The sequence below is a fragment of the Salvelinus sp. IW2-2015 genome, linkage group LG33 (assembly GCF_002910315.2).
Source record: "Salvelinus sp. IW2-2015 linkage group LG33, ASM291031v2, whole genome shotgun sequence".
NCBI classification, from domain to species: Eukaryota; Metazoa; Chordata; class Actinopteri; order Salmoniformes; family Salmonidae; genus Salvelinus; species Salvelinus sp. IW2-2015.
This window is the reverse complement of record NC_036872.1, coordinates 30,178,485-30,198,394: the sequence shown is the minus strand read 5'-3', so window position 1 is coordinate 30,198,394 and position 19,910 is coordinate 30,178,485. Positions and strand designations below refer to the sequence as shown.

Here is a 19,910-nt window from a genome sequence, read left to right as displayed (position 1 = left end):
AAATTCGGCCAAATCGGTGTCCAAAAATTCCGATTTACGATTGTTATGAAAACTTGAAATCGGCCCTAATTAATCGGCCATTCCGATTAATCGGTCGACCTCTAGTCTGTTCCAAGCTCTGTGGTTGTCTGTTCAAAGAATTGTCTTTCATCTCCATTTTTTGTATATCTCTGTAACCTGTGGTCTATGTGTTCTGTTTCCTTTATTGTTGTTGATGTCTAGGGAAGGGATAATGTGTTCTGTTTCCTTTATTGATGTTGATGTCTAGGGAAGGGATAATGTGTTATATTTCCTTTATTGATGTTGATGCTAGGGAAGGGATAATGTGTTCTGTTTCCTTTATTGATGTTGAGTCTAGGGAAGGGATAATGTGTGTTATATTTCCTTTATTGTTGTTGATGTCTAGGGAAGGGATAATGTGTTACTTTTCCTTATTATGTTGAATGTCTAGGGAAGGGAATAATGTGTTCTGTTCTCCTTTATTGATTTGATGTCTAGGGAAGGGATATGTGTATATTTCCTTTATTGATGTTGATGTCTAGGGAAGCGATAATGTGTTCTGTTTCCTCTGGTTGTCTCTACTGATGCCTGTTCTATGTTCATCTGCAAACAGCCAGCTGCCAGAGTGTGCCGCTTCTGATTGCGCAAACTCTCCTTTAATAGTATGTTTGCTATCCTTTCATCTCTCCCCCGCTATGTGTGTGTGCGTGGTGTGTGTGTGTGTGTGTGTGTGTGTGTGGTGTGTGTGTGTGTGTGTATATGTGTGTGTGGGTGTGTGTGTGTGTGTGTGTGTGTGTGTGTGTGTGGTGTTGTGTGTGTGTGTTGTGTGTTGTGTGTGTGTTGTGTGTGTGTGTGTGTGTGGTGTGTGTGGGTGGTTAGGTGGGGACTTGCAGTCCTCCTCAGGGCTCTAGATGAAGGATCCCAGGAGGATGCAACTGGGAGGAGGAGAGAGAGATGAGAGAGCAGCCTGTGAGGGAGAGGACTTCATCCCACCCAAAATCATGGTGAGATGCTCAGGTCACCTAAGATACCAGTTATTCACCTCTCATAGCAAAAATAAAAATAAGAAAATAAAATAGTAGTGCAAGGAGAGGAGTTATTGTGTTAATAGTTATTAACATTTTGCTATTAATAGTTATTAACATGTGTTGTTAATAGTTATAACGTGTGTTGTTAATAGTTAATAACAGTGTGTTGTTAATAGTTATAAAACAGTGTGTTGTTAATAGTTAATAAACAGTGTGTGTTAATAGTAATAACAGTGTGTTGTTAATAGTTAATAACAGTGTGTTGTTATTAATGTTAACAGTGTGTGTTAATAGTTAATAACGTGTGTTGTTAATAGTTAATACGGTGTGTTGTTAATAGTTATAACGGTGTGTTGTTAATAGTTAATAACGAGTGTGTGTTAATAGTTAATAACAGTGTGTTGTTAATAGTTAATAACAGTGTGTTGTTAATAGTTAATAACAGATGTGTTGTTTATTATAGTTATAACAGTGTGTTGTTATAGTTAATAACATGTGTGTAATCAGGTAATAAGTGTGTTTAATAGTGTATTAACAGTGTGTTGTTAATAGTTAATAACATTGTGTTGTTAATAGTTAATAACAGGGGTTGTTGTTAATAGTTAATAATAGTGTTAATAGTTAATAACAGTGTGTTGTTATAATAGTTATTGACAGTGTGTTGTTAATATGTTAATAACAGTGTTGTTATTAATAGTTATTAACAGTGTGTTGTTAATAGTTAATAACAGTGTGTTGTTAATAGTTAATAACAGTTTGGTTGTAATAGTTATAACAGGTTTGTTAATAGTTAATAAAGTGTGTTGTTAATAGTTAATAACAGGTGTTGTAATAGTTAATAACAGGTGTTTTAATGTTAATAACAGTGTTGTTATTAATCAGTTATTACAGTGTGTTATTAATAGTTAATAACAGTGTGTTGTTAATAGTTAATAACAGTGTGTTATTAATAGTTAATTACAGTGTGTTGTTAATAGTTAAAACAGTGTGTTGTATAATAGTTAATAACAGTGTGTGTTATTAATAGTTATTAACAGTGTTGTTAGTTAATAGTTGATTAACAGTTGGTTTTAATAGTTAATACATGTGTTGTTAAAGTTAATAACAGCGTGTTAATTAGTTAAAACAGCGTGTTATAGTATAACAGTGTGATTGTTAATAGTTAATAACAGTGTGTTGTTATTAATAGTTAATTACAGTGTGTTGTTATAATAGTTTAATAAACAGTGTTGTTATTAATAGTTATTAACAGTGTTTATTATAGTGAATAACAGTGTGTTGTTATTAATAGTTAATAACAGCGTGTTATTAATTAATAAGTGTGTTATTAACAGTGTGTTGTTATTAACAGTTATTAACAGTGTGTTGTTATTAATAGTTAATAACAGTGTGTTATTAATAGTTAATAACAGGGTGTTATTAATAGTTAATAACAGTGTGTTATTAATAGTTAATAACAGTGTGTTATTAATAGTTAATAACAGTGTGTTATTAATAGTTAATAACAGTGTGTTATTAATAGTTAATACCAGTGTGTTATTAATAGTTAATAACAGTGTGTTATTAATAGTTAATAACAGCGTGTGTTATTAATAGTTAATAAGTGTGTTGTTGTTAATAGTCATTAACAGTGTGTAGTTATGAATTAAAAGAGTAAACTGTAGTAAAATACATCTCTAGCTCTATGCAATACTGCCTTCAACCGATATCATGGCACTAAGTAGATTGGTTTCTGAACTTATATTTGTACTACTTCTGTTCTTATTACGATATTTCTTACAGTATATAATGTACCCATTGTAGACAGCTTTTCATTGACATTCGTTTAGTTGTTGAGACTTTCTGTCTGTCTTCTTCCAGCTGATATCTTCCAAGGTCCCGAAGGCTGAATATGTTCCTAACATCATCCGTAGGGATGATCCCTCCGTCATCCCCATCCTTTATGTGAGTCCCTCTCATCTACTCATCCGTTACGCGACTCCTACTGTATGTTATGATAATACCTTAGACATTCGGATTACTGTACTATTGATTTTGGAGAGTCTCTTCTACACTTCATAATGAAAACAGTTCATATGGAAAATATCGACTGCTTAACGTAAACCACCCCGGTAGTTAGAACTGTCTTGTAGATGTCTTATTGGGTCCTCTTATTTGAACTTTTTCTGTAGGACCATGAACATGCCACATTCGATGACATCATTGGTAAGTAGATTGTGTGATGTTTTCTTAGATTCATTGCGTGCACTGAATAAGGATCCTGTCCATAGTACCGTATGTGACCTCTCTCCCGTCTTATGACAGCAGAAAGTAACATTTATTTATCTTTCTCTTTCGTTCCCTCCAATCACAGAGGAGATAGAGAAGAAGCTGACGGCCTATAGGAAAGGCTGTAAGATCTGGAACATGCTCATCTTCTGTCAGGTGAGAGAGAGGAAAGAGAAGCTGGTTGAGAACCAGCAGTATCATACAACACATTATTACACCACTACTCGGCCACTACATATCTACAATACAACATTTATAATACCACAATACAACAATATTACAACATTACAATGCGTGTGTGTAAGCCGGTGTGTGTGTCTCTTCACAGTGTGCGTTGTTCCATAAGGTGTAGTTTGATGTTTTTTAACCTTTTACTGCAGTGAGCTAAATCAGGGTCACACAGAGTGTTTATTGGTAGTCTTAAACAAATCTACATTTAAACAAAAGTGTACATCTAACACACATGGTTATGTGCTTAAAAAATAACATACTTGTACCATGTCAGCAATAGAGTTGAAATGTATTACATTTTGAGTTTGCATCCTAATATTACATCACAGAAGACAGAAATATAACAAAACTGTTTGGCATAGAAACACCGGATTGTCTACGTTTAAAAAATAATGTTGATTAATTATGAAATTATGAAAAATATGAATAACGTTCCACCAATGAAGCCACTAGATTATTTGACTGCAGGAAAGGGCTCCGTCTGAGTGAGTTACTTGATCTGGTAATGTATGTTTCCCGGAGTCTGTTCTGGACTTGGGGACTGTGAAAAGACTCCTGGTGGCATGTCTTGTGGGTGTATGCATGTGTGTCTTAGCTGTGTGCTAGTTGTTCAACATATCAATACCTCTCACAAAGACAAGTAGTGATGCAGTTAATCTCTCCTCTACTTTGGGCCAGGAGAGATTGTTATTTATCTTAGCTCGTCCTGTACATTTAAGGGCCAGCCATGCTGCTCTGTTCTGGGCCAACTGTAATTTGCCTATGTCTATGGCAGTAGTCCAGGTGTGATAAAACAAGGGCCTGTAGGACTTGTTTTGTTAATAGCGATGTCAAGAAAAAGCAGAGGAGAGCTTTATTATGGACAGACCTCTCCCCATCTTAGCTACCGTTGCATCAATATGTTTTGACCATGACAATCCAGGGTTACCCCAAGCAGTTTAGTTTCCTCAACTTGTTCAATTTCCACCTTATTCATTACAAGATTTAGTTAAGGTTTAGGTTTTAGTGAATGATTTGTCCCAAATACAATGCTTTTATTTTTTGAAATATTTAGGACAAGCTTAATACTTGCTACCCATTCTAAAAGTGACTGCTACTCTATGTTAAGTGTTGCAGTGATTTAACTTGCTGTGTTAGCTGGCGTGTATAATGTTGAGTCGTCAGCATACATAGACACACAGGCTTTAGTGCCAGTGCCAGTGGCAGGTCATTAGTAAACACTTTAAAAAGCAGGGGGCCTCGACAGCTGCCCTGGGGTATGCCTCTACCTGGATTATGTTGGAAATGCTTCCATTAAAGAACACTCTGTGAGAATGTGGTGTTACTGTTTGAAAATCAGTGTTCAGGTCAGCTTATTGCTGCTGCCGTTATTTCTACATGAACATACTGTAACTGAAATGAACCGGTTCTCCAGGGAGGTCCGGGGCATCTGTACCTGCTCAAGAACAAAGTGGCCACATTTGCCAAAGTGGAGAAGGAGGAGGATATGATCCAGTAAGACAACTCACTTCTGACAACAATATCACCTTGATAACTGTCACTGTATTTCAGATACATACAGTGTAGACTAAAGTCATACACTATTTCAGACATATAGAATAATTTCATCTCTCCCTCTCTCCTTTGACAGGTTTTGGAAGAAGTTGAGTCAGTTTATGAGCAAGCTGAATCCTGAGCCCAACCTCATTCATATAATGGGCTGCTATGTTCTGGGGAGCGCCAATGGAGAAAAGGTATGGATTTCTACTTTCCCTGTACTTGGCTTTCAAAATGCTGGTAACATTTTCCAAAATTCGCCATGTAGGTTTTCCAGAAATCCCAGTTGGAAGATTCCTGGATTTTCTACTGTTACCCTTCCTGATTCCGGGAATTTTCCAACCGGGATCTCTGCAAAAAATGCCTTTTTTGGTAAAGTTACTGAAATGTTGCTACCTTATCCAGTTAACTTAGACTTTTGAACAGCTGAGGCCAGAGAAGAAGGCTGGAGAAGAAGGCTGATGTTTTATGTGTTCCTATCCAATTGTGTTTTTTGTTGTTGTTTCCTTGCAGTGTTTGTAATTTATTGTTTAACTTATTTTGTACATAATGTTGTTGCTATCTCTGTGTAACTTCTGGACTGAGAACTCAACACAATCTGGCAGAATCCTTTTTTTCCTTTAACGAGCCCGACGTGAATGACATACTGCTTTCCCGGGAACAGGCCCAGATCCCGGTCATTTGCATGAAGAGAAGGCGGAGAAAAAGGGTCCGGACGGCGGGCTGCCTTCTGAGAATTTGTAGGCGATCGAATAAACCCCCACTGCCTTCAATTCTGCTAGAAAACATGCAATCTTTGGAAAATAAAATCTATGACCTATGCGGAAGATTAAACTACCAACGTGACATTCAAAACTGTAATATCTTATGCTTCATGGAGACGTGTCTGAACGACGACTTTATCAACATACAGCTGGCTGGTTATACGCTGTATTGGCAGGATAGAACAGCGGCGTCTGGTAAGACAAGGGGTGGCAGACTATGTATATTTGTAAATAACAGCTGCTGCACAATATCTAAGGAAGTCTCAAGGTTTTGCTCGCCTGAGGTAGAGAATCTCATGATTACCTGTTGACCACACTATCTACCTAGAGAGTTTATCTGCATTTTTCATAGCTGTCTGCATACCACCACAGACTGATGCTGGCACTAAGACCACACTCAATGAGCTGTATTCCGTCATTAGCAAACAGGAAAACATTCACCCAGAGGCGGGTCTCCTAGTGACCGGGAAAATGTAATGCAGGGAAACGTAAATCGGTCTTACCAAATTTCTATCAGCATGTTAAATGTGCAACCAGAGGGGGAAAAAACTCTGGACCTCCTTTATTCCACAGACAGAGATGCATAGAAAGCTCTCCCTTGCCCTTCATTTGGCAAATCTTACCATAATTCTATCCTCCTGATTCCTGCTTACAAGCAAAAATTAAAGCAGGAAGCATCAGTGACTCGATCAATAAAAAAGGAGACTGTGTGATCACGCTCTCCGCAGCCGATGTGAGTAAGACCTTTAAACAGGTCAACATTCACAAGGCCGCAGGGCCAGACGGATTACCAGGACGTGTGCTCCAGGCATGTGCTGACCAACTGGCAAGTGTCTTCACTGACATTTTCAACCTCTCCCTGTCTGAGTCTGTAATACCAACATGTTTTAAGCAGACCACTATAGTCCCTGTGCCCAAGAACACTAAGGTAACCTGCCTAAATTACTACTGACCCGTAGCACTCAAGTCTGTAGCCATGAAGTGCTTTGAAGGGCTGGTCATGGCTCACATCAACACCATTATCCCAGAAACCCTAGACCTAATCAATCAATTAATCAATCAAATGTATTTATGAAGCTCTTTTTACATCAGCCGATGTCACAAAGTGCTATATAGAAACCCAGCCTAAAACCCCAAACAGCAAGCAATGTTGAAGCACTCCAATTTGCATACCGCACCAACAGATCCACAGATGATGCCACCTCTATTGCACTCCACACTGCCCTTTCACATCTGGACAAAAGGAACCCCTATGTGAGAATGATATTCATTGACTACAGCTCAGCGTTCAACACCATAGTGCCCTCAAAGCTCATCAATAAGCTAAGTACCCTGGGACTAAACACCTCCCTCTGCAACTGGATCCTGGACTTCCTGATGGGCCGCCCCCAGGTGGTAAGGGTAGGTAACAACTCATCCTCCACGACGATCCTCAACACAGGTGCCCCTCAGGGGTGCGTGCTCAGTCCCCTCCTGTATTCCCTGTTCACTCATGACTGCACTGCCAGGCACGACCCCAATACCATCATTAAGTTTGCCGATGACACAACAGTGGTAGGCCTGATCACCAACAACGACGAGACAGCCTATAGGGAGGAGGTCAGAGACCTGGCCGTGTAGTGCCAGGACAACAAGCTCTCCCTCAACGTGATCAAGACAAAGGAGATGATTGTGGACTACAGGGAAAAGAGGACCGAGCACGCCCCCATTCTCATCGACGGGGCTGTAGTGGAGCATGTTGAGAGCTTCAAGTTCCTTGGTGTCCACATCACCAACAAACTAACATGGTCCAAGCACACCAAGACAGTCGTAAAGAGGGCATGACAAAACCTATTCCCCTTCACGAGACAGAAAAGATTTGTCATGGGTTCTCAGATCCTCAAAAGGTTCTACAATTGCACTATCCTGTCTGGTTGCATCACTGTCTAGTATGGCAACTGCTCGGCCTCCAACCGCAAGGTACTACAGAGGATAGTGCATACGGCCGAGTACATCACTGGGGCAAAGCTTCCTGCCATTCAGGACCTCTATACCAGGCGTTGTCAGAGGAAGGCCCTAAAAATTGTCAAAGACTCCAGCCACCCTAGTCATAGACTGTTCTCTCTGCTACCACATGGCAAGCGGTACCGGAGCGCCAAGTCTAGGTCCTAGAGGGCTTATAAAGCTTCTACCCCCAAGCTACCCAGACTATTTGCGTTGCCCCCCCCCCTTTTTACACCGGCTGCTCTCTCTGTTTTATCATCTATGCAAGTCACTTTAATCACTCTACCTACATGTACATATTACCTCATTTACCTCGACTATCCGGTGCCCCCACACCTTGACTCTGTACCGATACCCCCCTGTATATAGTCTCACTATTGTTATTTTACAGCTGCTCTTTTAATTACTTGTTACTGTTATGTATTATTCTTATTTGTACTGCATTGTTGGTTAGGGGCTCGTATGTAAGCATTTCACTGTAAGGTCTACATCTGTTGTATTCGGCGCATGTGACTGTCATTTGATTTGATTTGAGCTGTTTTTTATTACCACTTCATTTACTGCTTCTTTATAGAGTAAATGCACTGTATTTCTCCCTCTCTTTTTATTCATGGTTCACTTTAGTCAGTATTGAGCCACGTGCCACCCACCACCCACACACCAGTGGTACATAATTTACACACTGTGAATGTACAGTATGCATCAGTATGATGTGACCAGTTCCCTAAGCCCTAAGCTGCCTAGCTGGCTCCTAAACTGACACTGTCATCATGTTGTCATGTTGACAGATAGAGTGCTGGAGGCAGGTAGAGGCGCTATGAGGAGGATCACACACACACACGCACACGCCGCACACACACACACATGCACACGCACACACAGGCAAACACACTCACACACACACGCACACACACACACACACTCCCCCTGACCCTGGCTCCCAACCCCCACAGAGACGAAGCCACACTGACAGACACTGCGGGGAATGTAAACACATGCATGTTTCATGTAAACACATGCATGTACGCACACGCACATGTAGGCACTTAGTGCAGATGGTCTTGCACTCACACAAAGAAACAACACTCCGTACACATGCTACAGTATGTGTGTTTACTCATTGAAATTATGAAATGTACTGTATTTGTACGCTGTTAGGCAGTCAAACATGGTTACAGGAACACTTCAGCACACTGGGTAGTGTGGTAGAGTGTTGGCATGGTAGCGTGATAGCATGGCAGCGGGGTAGTGTGTGGTTGTGCCCATAGTCTGACACAGACAGCAGTGTTGTTCCAGTCTATCTGACCCTTTTACAGTGTGTGTGTGTCTGTGTGTGTGCGTGTGTCTGTGTCTTTGTGTAGATGTCACAGTAGGGAAAAATAAATAGTGAAGCATTTTATGGAGCTTTTAACAATGTTCTCCCCTGCTACCTCAGCTGTGATGCAAACAGAAAGATTTAGTAATCTGTCTATTTATAGTCTGCTAGTTTCAGAGACCTACGTACCTGGACACAGCCAGCCTACCTTCAGTACCTGGGTTGTTGAACATCTAATAGTCAAATCATAGTGTAAAAGCAGGTGAGCTGGTTCTACTCTTTTTGGCCATTTTCTGGTGTTTTGTTGTGGAAAACTGAGCAGGTTGAGCACCAACACTTCAACCTTTCTCCAGAGTCTGTGTGTCTGTGTGTGTGTATGTATGTTTGTGTGTGTCTGTGTGTGTGAGAGCGCACATGAGTGTCAGAGGGGGGTGATTGGGTGTGTCAGTCTTGGTGTCCCCAGCCCCACAGTGTGTGTGTGACAGTTTCACCTCATGATCCCTCTACCTGCCTCCAGCACTCTATCTTGCTATCTATAGACAGACAGGATAGAAGTGTTTTAGCAATTTCTTTTTTTTAAGTTTCCATGTCACAAGGGGATTTATGTCTGATTTAAGATTAAATCTTCAACCCTGTTATGGTCAACTCTGTTACAATCAAACCTGTTACGGTCAACCCTGTTACGGTCAACCTTGTTACGGTCAACCCTGTTATGGTCAACCCTGTTATGGTCAACCCTGATATGGTCAACCCTGTTACGGTCAACCCCTGTTATGGTCAACCTTGTTACGGTCAAACCTTGTTACGGTCAACCCTGGTATGGTCAACCCTGTTACGGTCAACCCGTGTTAACGCGTCAACCCTGTTACGGTCAACCCGGTTACGGTCAACCCTGTTATGGTCACCCTGTTACGGTCAACCATGTTACGGTCAACCCTGTTACGGTCAACCCTGTTACGGTCAACCCTGTTATGGTCAACCCTTTTACGATGAACCATGTAACAGTCAACATTGCTACTCCTGGCACTTACACTTCTTTTTTTTCTTCTTTTTTTGTTAAATATTTTATTTAAAATTGGAAAACATGTTTTTATGAAGTTGAACATGTACTCTTTATGACAGAATGTTAAAATTAGGTAAAATCGAAAGTTTTTTGGAACAAGTTGGTGGAACGACCAACTCAACTCAACTCTATCTCCTTGAATTTGGGTGTCTCCCAAATGGCAACCTTTTCCCTCTATAGTACACTAGTGTCACGCCCTGACCACAGTTTGCTGTGTATGTTTCTATGTTTTGTTTGGTCAGGGTGTGATCTGAGTGGGCATTCTATGTTGTTTGTCTAGTTTGTCTATTTCTATGTGTTTGGCCTGATATGGTTCTCAATCAGAGGCAGGTGTTTGTCGTTGTCTCTGATTGGGAGCCATATTTAGGTAGCCTGTTTTGTATTGTGGTTTGTGGGTGATTGTTCCTGTTTGTGTGTTCCTGTGTTTAGTGTTCACTATTTCGGGACTGTTGCGTCTTCGTTCGTTTATTTGTTATTTTGTTTGTTTCACGTATTCCTATTAAAATGGATACTCACCACGCTGCATCTTGGTCCGACATTTCTTACTCCTCAGACGAGGAGGACGAAGACTACCGTTACAACTAGCCTACTTTTGACCAGGGCCCATAGGGAATATGGTGCCATTTGGGACACAGACCTTTACTTTGTTATACCGCTTCTTTTAATTAAACAGCCCATTCCGCTCTTTTAATTTGATTTAATCACTGTCTTCTTTTGGCGAGTAATCATTACTCTAGTCTACAAAGGACAAAAGAAAAACAAATAGTTCCTCCTCTGGATTCTGTTAATCATTGGGTCTGCTGATGTCTGCTGACCAAATCCTACTGTTGTACAGTATTCCAGTCTGCAATTAAAACAGTGACCAGGTTGTAAGGGTACAAACTAATTATGAGCTGGATTGTCGTTTATCTTTGTCAACCTAGTCAGGGGAGCTGAGGTTAATATAACCCTGCAGAACGTTACATTAGCAGCGTCAGAGTCTCACTAGGGGCCGTGAACCATGACCTCATCCATAGACATACACACACAGACTCCCCAGAGGTTCTGTAGATTGATTTAGTGCCTCAGCATGCTGCTGCTGCTGTGTGAATGGCGTCAGCAAAGAGGAAACTGGCTCCTGGAAAAACATGTTAATTGGTTGCGAGGCACCATGGGGTGGTGGCACTCGCTGGTCCAGACCCCAGGGCGCAAGAGGAGGTGAGAAGAGGGGAAGAGAGGTGCAGGGAGAGGGGAGGAAAATATATGGAAGGGAGGAGAGGTGCACGGAGAGAGGAGTTGCAGAGGAGCGGGGAGACGGGAAGGTGCAGGTAGCAGGTGGAGAAGTGGGCAGGAGAAAAGAGGAAGAGGGGAGGTGTAGGGAGATGGGAGATGCAGGAGAGGGAGAGGAGAGGGGAGGTGTAGGGAGATGGGAGATGCAGAGAGAGGCCAGAGTAGTGGGCAGGAGAGGGAGAGGGAGAGGAGAGATGCAGAGAGAGGCCAGAGAAGTGGGCAGAAGAGGGACGGGAGAGGGGAGGTGTAGGGAGATGGGCGATTCAGAGAGRGGMCARAGWARWGGGSAGGAGAGGGGAGGTGTAGGGAGATGGGAGATGCAGAGAGAGGCCAGAGTAGTGGGCAGGAGAGGGAAGGTGTCGGGAGATGGGAGATGCAGAGAGAGGCCAGAGATGTGGGAAGGAGAGGGACGGGAGAGATTGATGTAAGGTAATGTGCTCTGACAGGCTCTCTCCAGCAATAAGCACTCTCCTCGTACACAACAGCCCCGCTACAGCTCACCCAACAGCAGATAATGAGACAAACACAGGTCACTTCCCATTCTGCTGTATGCACAAGACTCACTCTGCCCCCGTCCCATTGTTCCCGTTATTTTAATCTGATGTTATGACATTTTGACCTTTTCAGTTGTATTGCTCTTGGAAGTACAACTGACAGTTATTTTCCTTTGTAAAGAGAATGGGTGGCAATATGTCTGCATTTGTTCTTATTGTAAACAGAACATTTTTCTCTCCTCTCAAGAGGTTGTCTGTTTTGCCAGATGGGTGTTTTGATATGTAAAATGTTCTCCTCCACAGCTAATCCACAATCTGAAGAGGCTAATGAGACCTCATGCCATCGAATTCAAATCCCCGCTAGAGCTGTCTGCACAGGGTGAGTGTATGACACACACAGACATATACACACACATACACACATGCATTTTCCATTGTCTTATTTTTGCCGTACATTGTTCCCTGGATGTAAATATTGAACATTAATCAAACCTAGCAAGGCAGACTGAGATGAACAGGACATTAGTGAACACGCTGGCAGACAAGTCTGTACTTCCTGAGCTCTGAACGCACCCCTCATCAATCATTTCACCCTGAGACTTATTGATGTCATGCTAATTACTTCTCAACAACACAAAAAATATATTTAAACGCAACATGCAACAATTTCAAAGATTCATATGAGGAAATCAGTCTATTGAAATAAATAAATTAGGCCCTAATCTATGGATCAGAAAACCAGTCAGTATCTGGTGTGACCACCATTTTCCTCATGCAGCGTGACACATCTCCTTCTCCATAGAGTTGATCAGGCTGTTGATTGTGGCCTGTGGAATATTGTCCCACTCCTCTTCAATGGCTGTGCAAAGTTGCTGGATATTGGCGGGAACTGGAACAAGCTGGCATACCCGTCGATCCAGAGCATCCCAAACATGCTCAATGGGTGGCATGTCTGGTGAGTATGCAGGCCATGGAAGAAATGGGACAGAGTATGCAGGCCATAGAAGAACTGGGACAGATCCTTGCAACATGGGGCCATGCATTATCATGCTGAATATGAAGTGATGGCAGTGGATGAATGGCACAACAATGGGCCTCACGGTATCTCTGTGCATTCAAATTGCCATCGATAAAATGCAATTGTGTTTGTTGTCCRTAGCTTAGGCCTGCCCATACCATAACCCCACTGCCACCATGTGGCACTCTGTTCACAACGTTGACATCAGCAAACCACTCGCCCACACGATGCCATACACGCTCTCTGACCGGTACAGTTGAAACAGGAATTCCTCCATGAAGATTACACTTCTCCAGCGTGCCAGTGGCCATCGAAGGTCAGCATTTTCCCAATGAAGTCAGTTAGGATGCCAAACTGCAGTCAGGTCAAGACTCTGGTGAGGACGACGAGCATGCAGAAAAGCTTCCCAGAGACGGTTTCTGACAGTTTTATGCAGAAATGAATTGGTTGTGCAAACCTACAGTTTCATCAGCTGTCCGTGTGGCTGGTCTCAGACAATCCAACAGTGAAAGAATCCAGATGTGGAGGTCCTGGGCTGGCGCGGTTACACGTGGTCTGTGGTTGTGAGGACGGTTGGACTTACTGCCAAATTCTCTAAAACGACGTTGGAGGCGGCATTACCATTAMATTCTCTGGCAACAGCTCTGGTGAACATTCCTCCAGTCAGCATGCCAATTGTACTCTCCCTAAAAACTTGAGACATCTGTGGCATTGTGTTGTGTGACAAATCTCCACATTTTAGAGTGGCCTTTTATTGTCCCCAGCACAAGGGGCACCTGTGTAATGATCATGCTGTTTAATCAGCTTCATGATATGACCCACCTGTCAGGTGGATGGATTATCTTGGCAAAGGAGAAATGCTCACTAACAGGGATGTAAACAAATTTGTGCACAAAATTTGAGAGAAATAAGCCTTTTGTGCTTATAGAACATTTCTGGGGTCTTTTATTTCAGCTCGTGAAACATGGGACCAACACTTTACATAATGCATATTTTTGTTCAGTATAATTATCTCCACTGAGTGTTTTCCTCTCTTCTATCGACCCACGAGGCCCCTCTATCTCTCCACCGCTCTCTCTCTCTTTCTTGTCTCTCCTCCATTCTTTCATTAACCCCAACAGTACATAAACACTTGTATTTCAATCAACACTATATTTCAATCAACGTTTGAGAGTAGCTATTTGGGTAGAGAAAAACGTTGATTATTTTCCTTTACAAAAAAAGATTAGCTAGGGGAGAGGTGAAGATAAATTAATCTGTACTTATCCATTCCCCCACACCCCCCCCCCCCCCCCCGTAGGTAAGGAGATGATCGAGATGTACTTTGACTTCCGTCTATTCCGCCTGTGGAAAACCCGCCAGCACGCCAAGATGCTCGAATATGATGACCTTTTGTGACACTGCTCACCTCTGACCTTTGTCAGCCTATTGGCTGTGTATCTCATCACCGATAGCCTATGGTGACGGCTTTCCTTGAGAGGTCCTGGACGGGAGCGCTCTGTTGAAGAGGTGGACGACAGGCTTCAGGTAGTTTTGCTCACTGAGGAGGCTTCAATCCTCTGCTCTCAGACCAAGTGCAGTAGCAATTACTGTCAAGAGGTGAACTGTATATTTCCCCCCATCCATTTTCACTGTCTCAACCAAATGCCTCTACTGACAGAGAACCCGTGAGGGAGAGAAGGTAAAAGAGAGAAGTGAGAGATCATCCTTTAGCCTCTGTGTCAAGAGACACAAAATAGAGCTAGATTTGGAGCTCGGGAGCCAAGCAAGTCTTCTTTAAATTAGTCATAGAGAGAGATGCAGCAGCTGCAGGGAAGAGAGAGACTGTGAAAAGGGAGAAGAGATGGTGAAAGATTTTCTCCCTTACCTACATGTCTGTTGTGTGAACTAGGAGGTACATGGATGAAAGCTTTTTTTTTCAGAAAAGTACGTAGATCTCTCTTAGGATGGAAATGTATTTATAAAGTGTGTTGGTTGTTTTCAGAGCTTTAGAGAATAGATTTCCAATATCTATACATCTACCACAAATAGAAGAGAGAGTATACCAATAATTCAAAGTATCTATACATAACACAGCTTTTATTTCTAACTACCTGTATTGGTATTTCTTATGGACTGTTTGAATTGAATAACTCAGGGTTACTGCTATCCCTCGTTTATTACTTGGCAGCGGTTGTCACCTCACCGTCATGACAGAATAGTACGGAGATGTCTGTCGGCTACTTCCGATCCTCTCCACCCAGCCTCTATGTCAACACATAGAATCTGAGATTTTACAGTAGTTGTCAGGGAAACCATTTATGTCTGACTGTGCACATGTTTGTGTGTGAATGAGGGAGGTTGTTTTATAGATACGATTTTTCATAGACTAGGTCAATTGTAGCTTAAGGGCTCAATTTAATCCGTATCGCGCTATAGCGCGATTGAAATTTAAAGGCAATGTTCCCGGGTTMGCAGAGACTGCATTCACGGCACACGCTGCATATGTCAGCTCAATGGGAAATTACCTTTACCATAGCGCTGAACTTCAGCGATACGGATTGAATCGAGCCATAATACTCATTACGCATTCATTAGTGACACTCTGAACTACGGACACAGGCTTTTCTTTCTTGTAGTTCACACCCAGGGACTGATACCCTTATGCTGTGACCCTTCTGTCTTACTCTGCATTACATTGTTAACTAAACATAAMTGTTATCATGAGGTTTATGGAAAGTGGACAAGACCTAGCCTAGATGACTTGTGTCACACTGATTTTGGTAAAGGTTATTATCTTTATATCTACAGTATATTTACTCATATTTAACTTGTATTGCTGCTTCATTTACTCTCTGTCCTGTATGTGTTTTACTTCATGCTTGTATGATGTATTCCCGAGGCGCAATAGCACAAACCAAAATGACTGGAATCATATCTACAGATGTAGTATCTTCATTTGATCACCCTGTTACAGGAAATTGAAAACTTGTAGTGTATTTGAGGTTTAAAAAGGCTTCATAAATCTGTCATTTCCACATTGAAAATTCAGCCTTTATTTTCCCTTACAAAAAATGTATCAACCCCTACAAAAATGTCCATTAATTATAATCCACATAATATTTAAAATGTCCTGTTGCTGTAGGATGTATTTCCTGCTGTAGCAAACTGGCTCAAATGAATCCTACATCTGTAATACACTGCTCCCTTCCTGTGAAAACACCACTTTTGTTTTGATCAGATACACAAATTGGATAGTGATATCTCCTTCTCCTTCCTACCTGAAAACTTTGTCTGTGTCCCAAATGGCACCCTATTCTGATATCAAACCAACCTCTTACTATTATTGTCATCCACTTCCTGTGTATTGTGCTATTGAGTCTTAACTAATGGGCTTCCTGTCCAGCCTTTGATACAAATCAGCAGTGATACAGTACATGTCATATACACACGTAGGGCAGTTCTGTGGAGCCTGTAATGATTACTTTCCAACCTTTGCTTGTGCTCAAGTGGCAGAATAATACAATTTAAGGAAGATTTTCAAATTTCCTCGTTAAACTGTTCCACCAGAGCAAATAAGCTAATGTGTTTGCTGCTCCTTGTGAGGGTGTGTGAGTGTGGGTGTGTGTGTCTGTGTGTGCATGCATGCTAACGTGTGAGTGTGTGTTTCTCAGAAACACAGCGGGTTGTGGCACTGAGCTGTGGATCTGTGTGGACATGCTGAATATGGAGAGAGAGAAAAGAGAGAGGCCCTTTTCTTTATATTCCTTGACCACTTTTGCTTGTATTCATTAATGATGGTACATAGTGTACACTTCTAATAATTCTCTGTTCACCTTCCTAGAATGAGGGATGCACACCATGTATTTTACTCTCTTGTGAAGTCGTTTTAACATGGGTTATTGTATATCTACTCACTTCTCTGTTTGATGTGTACCTTTACAAAACTGTTAATTTGTGTTGTGTGACACCAAGGATACAACCCCTATATCCTGTAGCAAAATACTTTTTAACATTTCCTATACTGTTATTAGAAAATGTGTTTTGTGTTGTTTTGGTCCCAACTGGACACTGTCCCTAAGGCACAGCAATCTCCAACATTACTCACTTTGATATTGAATTAGAGAGAGAGAGAGAGAGAGAGAGAGAGAGAGAGGCAGTGACATACAGCGTAGCATTACCTTACATACATTTGATATGTGAGGTACAGTGCTATAGTAGATGAGGATGTGTGTATCTTGCTCCACAGACAGTAGCCTACTGTGTGTGGTCTTAGACACCCTACAGTAGCTGGCCTTCCCCTTCCTCCTCTCCTCAGTCTTCACTGGTACCTGTCTTTAAGGCAAACCCAGGGAGAGATTAGGTTTAAGAATTACCAATACATTAATTGTAACTGTATCAAAAGACATCCAATGGGCAATATTTTATGCCTCTGTTTTAACACAAATAGGATTGTAATGGGAAATGGAAATATAGTTAATTGAGTACAATGAATGAATTGAGAACATTGAAGTACAGTAAATGAAATCATTTTTAATGAATCATTGACGTATGGTTATGCTTTAAGATATGGTTTATATATAATATGTGGGATGTGTCCCAAATGGTATATGGACTCCAGGAAAGCTAAGAAGAGTACTTTACTGTACGAAGGCTATCGCAATCTCGTTTGTGAGTTGGCACACTAGAAGTGATTTGTGATGGTAGTTAAGATGTCCTGCATGGATAGATATTAGAACTTTACAATTGCGACAAAAGACACATGAATGAGAAGTTTTGTCTTATTCAGATGAGAGCTAGTGTCTRTGTCCCAAATGGCAACCTATTCCCTATTTAGTGCACTACTTTTGACCAGAGCCCATAGGGCTATATTGAAAAGTCGTGCACTCAGTAGGGAATGCAGTCACTGTAATGTATTATACTGGAGCCAAACCCAGCAACGCATGCACTGACTGCTCATCGTGGTTTGACTTCTCATCCTGGCCAATGAAATGGCCATTTCCATTTCTCTAAGGAGCAATATCATTACACAAATCAAGACATCCATCTTCAACGCCTCACAAGTTCTATTAATACAAAATGAAACCTTCTGTCATCACCAATAAGAAAATAAGACATATCCATGAACTTACATTCAATTTTTAATTGATGAGTTTATCCCACATTGATTCTGCTGCCACTTTATTCAGAGAGATTATATGCATCCCAAATAGCACAACATTCCCTATATAGTACATTACTTTGACCAGTGYCCTATGGGGAAAAGGGTGTGATTTGGGACTCAGCCGTTGCTTGGTTCTCTGCTCTGTGTTGGGAAGCTGTTTGAGTTTTGATGATTGATTGATGCAGCTCTGATTGCTCTGACGCCTCATGTTGGGAAGTGATTGTATTTTGGGACGAGGGGGGCGCACAACGCTCTCATATTGTCTGTCTTACTTAACTTTCTTTACATGTAGGGGCCGGTGCGTTGCATTTTCAGTAGATCTGTGTAGCATCCTACAAGTCAAAGAGAGATCTTAGCAGTGATAACTATTACTACTGTAAATCTTTAGTCAGGTTGAATCTCCAAATGTCTTGATAAAAGTATTGTTTAAAATGATAATTATCATAGTGATAATGATTGATGTCTCTGGTGAATTTGATACTAGGATACTAAAGGAAATACACTGGGTAGTGTACTTTTRGCCGTACAGTGCATTCGGAAAGTATTCAGACCTCTTGACTTTTTCCACATGTTGTAGTCTAATCACAATACCCCATAATGACAAATCGAAAATAGGTTTTTATAATACAGAAATACCTTATTTACATAAGTATTCAGAACCTTTGCTATGAGAGTCTAAATTAAGCTCAGGTGCATCCTGTTTCCATTGATCGTCCTTGAGATGTTTCTACAACTTGATTGGAGTCCACCTGTCTAAGGTCCCACAGTTGACAGTGCATGTCAAAGCAAAACCCATGCCACGAGGTCGAAGGAATTGTCCGTAGAGCTCCAAGACGAGGCACAGATCTGGGGAAGGGTACCAAAAATGTCTGCAGCATTGAAGGTACCCAAGAACACAGTGGCCTCCATGATTCTTAAATGGAAGAAGTTTGGAACCACCAAGACTCTTCCTAGAGCTGGCCACCTGGCCAACTGAGCATTCGGGGGAGAAGGGCCTTGGTCAGGGAGGTGACCAAGAACCCCATGGTCACTCTGACAGAGCTCTAGAGTTCCTCTGTGGAGATCGTTGTCCTTCTAGAAGGTTCTCCCATCTCTGCAGCACTCCACCAATCAGGCCTTTATGGTAGAATGGCCAGATGGAAGCCACTCCTCAGTAAATGATAGGCACATGATAGCCCGCTTGGAGTTTGCCAAAAGGCACCTAAAGACTCTCAGACCAGGAGAAACAAGATTCTCTGGTCTGATGAAACAAAGATTGAACTCTTTGGCCTGAATGCCAAGCRTCACGTCTGGAGGAAACCTGGCACCATCCCTATGGTGTAGCATGGTGCTGGCAGCATCATGTTTTACAGCGGCAGGGACTGGGAGACTAGTCAGTATCAAGGCAAAGATGAACCGAGCAAAGTACAGCGAGATCCTTGATGAAAACCTGCTCCAGAGCGCTCAGGATCTCCGACTGGGGCGACGGTTCACCTTCCAACAGGACAACGACCCTTAGCACACAGTCAAGACAACGCAGGAGTGGCTTCAGAACAAGTCTCTGAATGTCCTTGAGTGTTCCAGCCAGAGCCTGGACTTGAACCCGATCGAGCATCTCTGGAAGACCTGAAAATAGTTGTGCAGCAACGCTCCCCATCCAACCTGACAGCTTCAGAGGATCTGCAGAGAAGAATGGAGAAACTCCCCAAATACAGGTGTGGCAAGCTTGTAGCATCATACCTAAGAAGACTCGATGCTGTAATCGCTGCCAAAGATGCTTCAACATAGTACTGAGTAAAGGGTCTAAAACATATAGGGG

General features: G+C 41.8%; 1 protein-coding gene across 1 annotated transcript in view; it reads left to right on the top strand.

Moving 5' to 3' along the window:
- The window catches only part of LOC111957564 (NMDA receptor synaptonuclear signaling and neuronal migration factor-like), a 67,711-nt gene extending 50,713 nt beyond the window's left edge, over window positions 1–16,998 (top strand). The window contains 11 exon segments of the mRNA XM_070437038.1: window positions 880–903; window positions 906–932; window positions 935–952; window positions 955–1,004; window positions 2,889–2,972; window positions 3,200–3,233; window positions 3,382–3,452; window positions 4,942–5,021; window positions 5,158–5,260; window positions 12,255–12,330; window positions 14,270–16,998. Of these exon segments, the coding sequence (XP_070293139.1) occupies window positions 880–903; window positions 906–932; window positions 935–952; window positions 955–1,004; window positions 2,889–2,972; window positions 3,200–3,233; window positions 3,382–3,452; window positions 4,942–5,021; window positions 5,158–5,260; window positions 12,255–12,330; window positions 14,270–14,367 (665 nt within the window). The 3' untranslated portion in view covers window positions 14,368–16,998.
- The last annotated feature ends 2,912 nt before the right edge of the window (window positions 16,999–19,910 follow it).